General features: G+C 35.0%; 1 protein-coding gene across 1 annotated transcript in view; it reads left to right on the forward strand.

Moving 5' to 3' along the window:
* Nucleotides 1–7,784, forward strand: part of CSMD3 (CUB and Sushi multiple domains 3) — a 1,491,512-nt gene extending 1,483,728 nt beyond the window's left edge. The window contains exons 71-72 of the mRNA XM_010863441.1: nt 3,391–3,526; nt 7,516–7,784. Of these exons, the coding sequence (XP_010861743.1) occupies nt 3,391–3,526; nt 7,516–7,675 (296 nt within the window). The 3' untranslated portion in view covers nt 7,676–7,784. The remainder of the gene's footprint in view (nt 1–3,390; nt 3,527–7,515) is intronic.
* Nucleotides 7,785–8,479: the final 695 nt, after the last annotated feature.

Consider the following 8,479-nt stretch of genomic DNA (forward strand, 5'->3'; position numbering starts at 1 on the left):
TTAACTACAGATGACCATTATATCTACTACTGTGGGCAGGAACCCCTCAGAAGAAATAGAGTGGCCATCATGGTCAACAAAAGAGTCTGAAATGCAGTACTTGGATGCAATCTCAAAAACGACAGAATGATCTCTGTTCGTTTCCAAGGCAAACCAACCATTCAATATCACAGTAATCCAAGTCTATGCCCCAACCAGTAACGCTGAAGAAGCTGAAGTTGAACGGTTCTATGAAGACCTACAAGACCTTTTAGAACTAACACCCAAAAAGATGTCCTTTTCATTATAGGGGACTGGAATGCAAAAGTAGGAAGTCAAGAAACACCTGGATTAACAGGCAAATTAGCCTTGGAATACAGAATGAAGCAGGGCAAAGACTAATTGAATTTTGCCAAGAAAATGCACTGGTCATAGCAAACACCCTCTTCTAACAACACAAGAGAAGACTCTACACATGGGCATCACCAGATGGTCGACACCGAAATCAAATTGATTATATTCTTTGCAGCCAAAGATGGAAAAGCTCTATACAGTCAACAAAAACAAGACCAGGAGCTGACTGTGGCTCAGATCATGAACTCCTTATTGACAAGTTCAGACTGACATTGAAGAAAGTAGGGAAAACCACTAGACCATTCAGGTCTAGTGACCTGAATCAAATCCCTTATGACCTAAACCAAATCCCTTATGATTATACAATGGAAGTGAGAAATAGATTTAAGGGCCTAGATCCGATAGATAGAGTGCCTGATGTGGACTGAGGTTTGTGACATTGTACAGGAGACAGGGATCAAGATCATCCCCATGGAAAAGAAATGCAAAAAAGCAAAATGGCTGTGTGAGGAGGCCTTACAAATAGCTGTGAAAAGAAGAAAAGCAAAAAGCAAAGTAGAAAAGATACAAGCATCTGAATGCAGAGTTCCAAAGAATAGCAAGAAGAGATAAGAAAGCCTTCCTCAGCGATCAATGCAAAGAAATAGAGGAAAACAACAGAATGGGAAAGACTAGAGATTTCTTCAAGAAAATTAGAGAAACAAGGGAACATTTCATGCAAAGATGGGCTCGATAAAGGACAGAAATGGTATGGACCTAACAGAAGCAGAAGATGTTAAGAAGAGGTGGCAAGAATACACAGAAGAACTATACAAAAAAGATCTTCATGACCGAGATAATCATGACGGTGTGATCACTCACCTAGAGCCAGACATCCTAGATGTGAAGTCAAGTGGGCCTTAGAAAGCATCACTACAAACAAAGCTAGTGGAGGTGATGGAATTCAAGTTGAGCTATTTCAAATCTTGAAAGATGATGCTGTGAAAGTGCTGCACTCAATATGCCAGAAAATTTGGAAAACTCAGCAGTGGTCACAGGACCGGAAAAGTCAGTTTTCATTCCAATCCCAAAGAAAGGCAATGCCAAAGAACGCTCAAACTACCGCACAATTGCACTCATCTCACATGCTAGTAAAGGAATCCTCAAAATTCTCCAAGCCAGGCTTCAGGAATATGTGAACCATGAACTTCCTGATGTTCAAGCTGGTTTTAGAAAAGGCAGAGGAACCAGAGATCAAATTGCCAACATATGCTGGATCATGGAAAAAAGCAAGAGGGTTCCAGAAAAACACCTATTTCTGCTTTATTGTCTATGCCAAAGCCTTTGTGAGGATCACAATAAACTGTGGAATATTCTTCAAGAGGTGGGAAGCAACAATTAGAACTGGACATGGAACAACAGACTGGTTCCAAATAGGAAAAGGAGTACATCAAGGCTGTATATTGTCACCCTGCTTATCTAACTTATATGCAGAATACATCATGAGAAACTCTGGACTGGAAGAAGCACAAGCTGGAACCAAGATTGCCAGGAGAAATATCAATAACATCACATATGCAGATGACACCACCTTTGTGGCAGAAAGTGAAGAGGAACGAAAAAGCCTCTTGATGAAAGTGAAAGAGAACAGTGAAAAAATTGGCTTAAAGCTCAACATTCAGAAAACGAAGATCATGGCATCCAGTCCCAGCACTTCATGGGAAATAGATGGGGAAACAGTGGAAACAGTGTCAGACTTTATTTTTCTGGGCTCCAAAATCACTGCAGATGGTGACTGCAGCCATGAAATTAAAAGACGCTTACTCTTTAGAAGAGAAGTTATGACCAACCTAGATAGCATATTCAAAAGCAGAGACATTACTTTGCCAACAACCGTCCATCTAGTCAAGGCTCTGGTTTTTCCAGTGGTCATGTATGGATGTGAGAGTTGGACTGTGAAGAAGGCTGAGCACCGAAGAATTGATGCTTTTGAACTGTGGTGTTGGAGAAGACTCTTGAGAGTCCCTTGGACTGCAAACAGATCCAACCAGTCCATTCTGAAGGAGATCAGCCCTGGGATTTCTTTGGAGGGAATGATGCTGAAGATGAAACTCCAGTACTTTGGCCACCTCATGCGAAGAGTTGATTCATTGGAAAAGACTCTGATGCTGGGAGGGATTGGGGGTAGGAGGAGAAGGGGATAACAGAGGATGAGATGGCTGGATGGCATCACTGACTTGATGGATGTGAGTCTGAGTGAACTCCGGGAGTTGGTGATGGACAAGGAGGCCTGGCATGCTGTGATTCATGGGGTCGCAAAGTGTCGGACATGACTGAGCGACTGAACTGAACTGAATGTCATAACCATTTACTCAGTCCCAAGGAGAACACTCCTAAATCCTATGCCTTCTTACACCCTTCTTCCTTCATCCACACAGATAACTTCTGTTTATTTGAAATATGAAATGTTCCTGGAAATCTATCTTTTCATGCTCTTCCTAGTGCTATAGTTCCCATCTTAATTTCCATTTTTATCTGGGATGTCTTCAAACTACTCCTGCTTTCAGACCAGACTCTCTCAAGTCCATCTCACCTTAGTCACTGTTTAAAATCTTGTATATAACCACTGAGCAGTTTTTTCCCCTACACATCTTCAGTTCTTCCTCACTGTAGGTGGGTGAAAATTTTGAGCTCTTTAGAATAATATTTATGCCTTTTCAAATGTTTATCATTTTAACCTCCTTTTCCTATCACATATCTTTTCTATACAGATATGCCTAACATTAATTCATGCTTCATATATACACTTATTTATGGCTCTGTATTCTTCCTACAGTTGTTATTAACTAAAGTTCAGAGACTGAGCTTATTGTTCATTCTTTATCCTTTCCTGGAAAAATATACATAGTAGGTGTTGTGTAAAATTGTGTGGAAATGAAGGAGTTTTGTGAATTATTTTTGTATTTCCAAGTAGATAAATATCTTGAGCAAGGAATAAATTAATTGGTTTCTAAAAAATATCAAGTTGATAAAAGATACCTAATTTTTTATTTGTATGTTATTTTTTTCCTTTTATAGGACTGAATATGTCAGAAGGCTCAAATTCTTCAAATCAACCTCATGGTACAAATAGTAGTTCCGTGGCCATTGCTATTCTGGTGCCTTTTTTTGCACTTATATTTGCAGGATTTGGATTTTATCTCTATAAACAAAGGTAAGTTTATTGATGTTAAATATAAAATGTTTCCCAAATCTATATTTTATGTTCTTTTTACTCTCCAATTCAAATTCTAACTTCTGTTTTTTTTTTTTTTTTTTGGTCTGAATTGTTGTAGCAAATATAACCACAGTTTGTTAAAACCATTATTTCCTCTGCCCATCATCCCATCACCCCAATATACACACAACTAAAATCGCTCTGTTGAGTTGTGCAAACATTCAACTTTATTCTTTCTCCTTTTTGTCTGTCAATTTTCTGGAATGTAACTAATTGTATAAGTTATTTTTATACTATCCATGCTGAAACTATAGTTTACAAAATCTAAGTTAAGGTTTAAAATGAACAGGTGATATCTGCTGCCACGTGTCTTTAGAGAACAAGGAAGAAGTTTATGTTTAAACCTCTTAGTTTACATGACAGTACTGACAGATTTTACCCAGGCTGACAGATGATAAAATCTTCTAGTCTTCTCATTTATCTTCTGTTGCTTTTAGAAAATGCTGCAGTTAGTATATTTGTTACATATCTCACATATGACTGTATAGATTATCAGTTGACCCCTCTTTGCTATGTCCATTACAACATCTTGATGAAGGGCTTTAGTATGCAGTTAATCCACTATTTGAGACCATCGCTTATTAAGGAAACAAAAAAAGGCAAAAAAAAAAAGGAGAAGAAGAAAGTATGCTGGTAACCAGATAACTAAATGAATACCTAATTTTTTAAATCTTTTTAAATCTTTTCTTTTAAAAAATAAAAAAATAAAAAAAAGAAATTAAAATCAGAGACCTAATATAAGACATTGAAAAAAAAAATAAAGTTATTTGGCACATTAAAAAAAAAAAAAAAAACTAATATCATTATTATAAATGCCAGTCTGTATTATCTAAGAATGATTTAATTAATATTATGCAAATTTGTAACAATTGTGCATTAGCAGTCATTCAGGCCTTGTCGATATCAGATGTTGTTAATGATAAAAATCATCACTAAATTTATTTATAAAGCAAGCTATGCTAATCATTTTTTATTATTGTGGTAAAATGCACATAAAATGATTTAAACCATTGTAGATATACAATTCAGTGACATTTAGTATACTCACAATGTCACAAAACCATCAGCCTAAAAGGAAACTGTACCCACTAAACAGTCACTCCCTACTCCTCCTACCCCTGTCTCAGGTAATTACTTTGGTTCACCTTCTGCATATTATATATATATGGAATCATACAATATGTGACATTTTGTATCTGGCTTCTTAAATATAATATAGTGTTTTCAAGGTTATCCTTATCATACTACACATCTACATATTATTGACTATGTGGCTGAATAATATTCCATTGTATGTTTGAATATGTTATGTTTAAATATGTCCATTCATCAGCTGATGGATATTTGGATTATTCCTATGTTTGAGCTATTGTGAACAGTGCTGCTATACACATCTGTGTACAAGTTTTATTCAGACGCCTGTTTCAGTTTTTTGAGTATGCATTCAAGAATGAAATTCTTGGATTATATGGTAATCCTTCATTTAACCTTTTTCCTTCATTTAACCACATTTAATATGGTTTCCCTGGTGGCTCAGATGGTAAAGCGTCTACCTGCAATGCAGGAGACCCGGGTTCAATCCGTGGGTTAGGAGGATTCCCTGGAGAATGAAATGGCAACCCACAAAAGTATTCTTGCCTAGAAAATCCCATGGACAGAAAAGGGCCTGATAGGTTGCAGTCCACGGGGTCACAAAGAGTTGGACACGACTGAGTGATTTCATTTTCATTTAACCATCCTAGTGAACTGTATTTCGTTGTGATATTGATCTGCATTTCCCTAATTACTAATTATATTGGGTGTTTTTCATGTGTCTGCTAGTCATTTGTCTACATTCTTTGAAGAAATACCTATTCAAATTCTTTGCCCATTTTTAAAATTGACTAATTTGTCTTATTTTTGAGGTATAAGAGTTCTCCATATATTCTGGATACTAAACCCTTTTCAGATACATGGTTTGCAAATATTTCTCTTTCCGTGGGTTGTAGTTACAGTTTCTTGATAGTATCCCTTGATATACCAAATTTTTCGTTTTTATGAAGTCCAATTTATTTCTTTTTTCTTCTGTTACTTTGCTCTTAGTATTATACCTAAGAGACCATTGCCAAATGCAAGGTCATGAAGGTTTACCTATGTGTTTTCTCCTAAGTATTTTATAGATTTTGCTCTTATGTTTAGAACATTGATTAGTTTTAAGTTAATTTTTATTGATAGTATAAACTTTTCTAAAGTTTGATGTTATTTTCCTTAAAGTTGTTGCTTAATATTTGCAGAAACAAATCTTTTAAATCTTTGTGATCCTTACCTAATTAGAAGGAAATGATGTTGCTTCTGTTTTTATTGTGAACCTAGTTTAAAAGAGAGATGAATGTGATCGATTAGAATTATGCACCTGGCAAGAGCAAGTTGTAAGCAATATAATTTACATTATATAACTATATATATGTATATATAGATGATGCTATTGAAAGCAATTTTAGATAGATTTTTTAAAATGTTATCATACAAATCCCTGACAATTTTTAGTACAGAGAAAAATTCAGAAAATGTGCTAAGGATAGGACAATCACAGAGTGGCAAATACAAATTATAATAAAATAAGTAGTTGAAATTTTGTGTTATTTGTTGTAAGCAAAAGAGAATTATTTTAAGGCCTTTTTAGGAATTAAATTTGAGGAACACATAGGGGTAAGTATGCTTTTGTTGCTGTTGTTCAGTCCCTAAGTTTTGTCCAACTTTTGCGACCCTGTGGAGTACAGCACACCAGGCTTCCCTGTCTTTCACTATCTCCCAGAGTTTGCTCAAACTCAAGTATGCCTTTGATCATTTGATTTACATGTAAAATTATAATTTTATTTACAAATGATTTTTTTGCAATTTGATTTTTTATCATTTGATTTACAAATGTCAGCAAATTATGCTGTAGGATGTGGGAAAGAGAAACTAGAAATAAACATTAGTCAAAAGTGAGACAAAAAATAAAGGAGGGATTCAAAATGAACACCTTATACCAGCCAGTTTAGATTCCATGTGTTTTGTTAACTAATAGCAAATATTCAGTTATCAGGAACTCTGGAAACTATTTCATGACATGAGATATCAGTGTAGTTAGTCATTTTGTCTTTGAGATTTTGAGTTTACTTGTTCTAATGTATATAATTTTAAGCCAATTGAGTATTTATGTTTCTGGGATACTCTAAGCACTTTCCAAAACTAGGTGTCAGTATCAGATGTCTGCTTTTCTTGGGACTCCCTTCTTATTACCGCAGAATGAACTCCTTATTGTCATTCAAGTCTCAGATTAAATTTTACTTCCTTATTTTCTTTATTACCTCTCCTAACATGGATCCCAGTTACTTCTGGTCATATCAACCATTTTCCTTTTCAGCAAAACAATTTTCATTATCTTGTTTCGTTTTTCTTGTTTATTTTTAATTTATTCATTGCTGTCCTTGTAATATGAGAATAATGAGTTTGTATGTTTTTTGTAAAAAAGAAAAATTATATATCCAATGCCTAGGGTCATGCCTAGCATGTAATGGATGCTCAATAAATACTTGAGGAATGAATAGTAATGAGATTTGAATTCATCATCATCATAATTTAGCTATATTTTACATGATCATTTATGATAACATTATCTCATAAGAAAATTTATAAGACTAGCCATAATATTTATTTATACTTATATTACTCATATTGGTACCATTTATAAATATATATTGTATGTAAATAATAAAAGTCATTCATGATTTAAAAGTGACAGGTAAATTATTCAAATTTGATGAATTGTGGTTTCTCAATATTTTCAAGTTATATTATCCATTAACAGTGATAACTCAAGTATTGATATATTGTGTTTGAGTTCTATTCTGCTGTTTCTGGAAGAAAGTTAATGTATAACTAATTAGTGTTCTCATCTACAGGACTGCACCCAAAACCCAGTATACAGGATGTTCAGTTCATGAAAATAACAATGGCCAAGCAGCTTTTGAAAATCCCATGTATGACACCAACACAAAGTCAGTGGAAGGGAAGGCAGTACGGTTCGATCCCAACTTGAACACAGTCTGCACAATGGTATAACGTGGCAGCTTTGGCCTTCTTCAGAAGCTTGGAAATCGACACACAAAACAGTGCACACTTAGTTCACTGACAAACAAATCAAAGCACACTTATCAGGACTTGCTGGGTCACCTTTTCCTGTGGAATGATAGAGAAGAGTGTTTTTTCATAAACTGGACCATAATTCTTCTTCATGTTTACCATGGAGAATTTTATAGAAATTTGGCTGCACTCCGAGAGTGCTTACTCACAGTTTATTTGCTTTTTTTAAAAAGGAGATTATTCTAAAACATAAACTTATTTGCATATATTGGAGGAGCATCCACTATCAGTATTTCTGTGCTTTATAAACTATATTAGAGGGACTGGGTTTAAAAAAATGATATAGGGTAGAAAATAAGAGCTATACTTACAAGAGTCAATAGATCACTGACTTCTCTTTAACTGTCATGAGCTGTATCACGCCCGTAAGTCTGTATTTTTCACCACTCTATCAGCTGTTCCTTCCTTTTAATTGAGTCATTGTTTTCTTCATTTCCCTGGTTATTTCAGATTGAGTCATGCCCTGAAATGTTTATGAGCTAATTTATGTCACAGATGAGATAAGAGTGCCCACTCTGATTTGATGCTTTCTGTTTTTTTTCTTCAGTATCATACTGCTACCTTTTTTTAGACTGGTTGTCATAGTTTCTGTAAATGGCAAGCTCATCATGCTATCTTCCTGATTTCCCTCATTATGTTGTAACCAATATTATTCAGTGAGCCATGGGGTAAGTGTTTAACTCCTTGCTTCAATCTTTTTTGTCCCTCAGAAACAACCTTAGC

The sequence above is a fragment of the Bison bison genome, unplaced genomic scaffold, assembly GCF_000754665.1.
Source record: "Bison bison bison isolate TAMUID 2011002044 unplaced genomic scaffold, Bison_UMD1.0 scf7180017864491, whole genome shotgun sequence".
Classification (NCBI taxonomy): domain Eukaryota; kingdom Metazoa; phylum Chordata; class Mammalia; order Artiodactyla; family Bovidae; genus Bison; species Bison bison.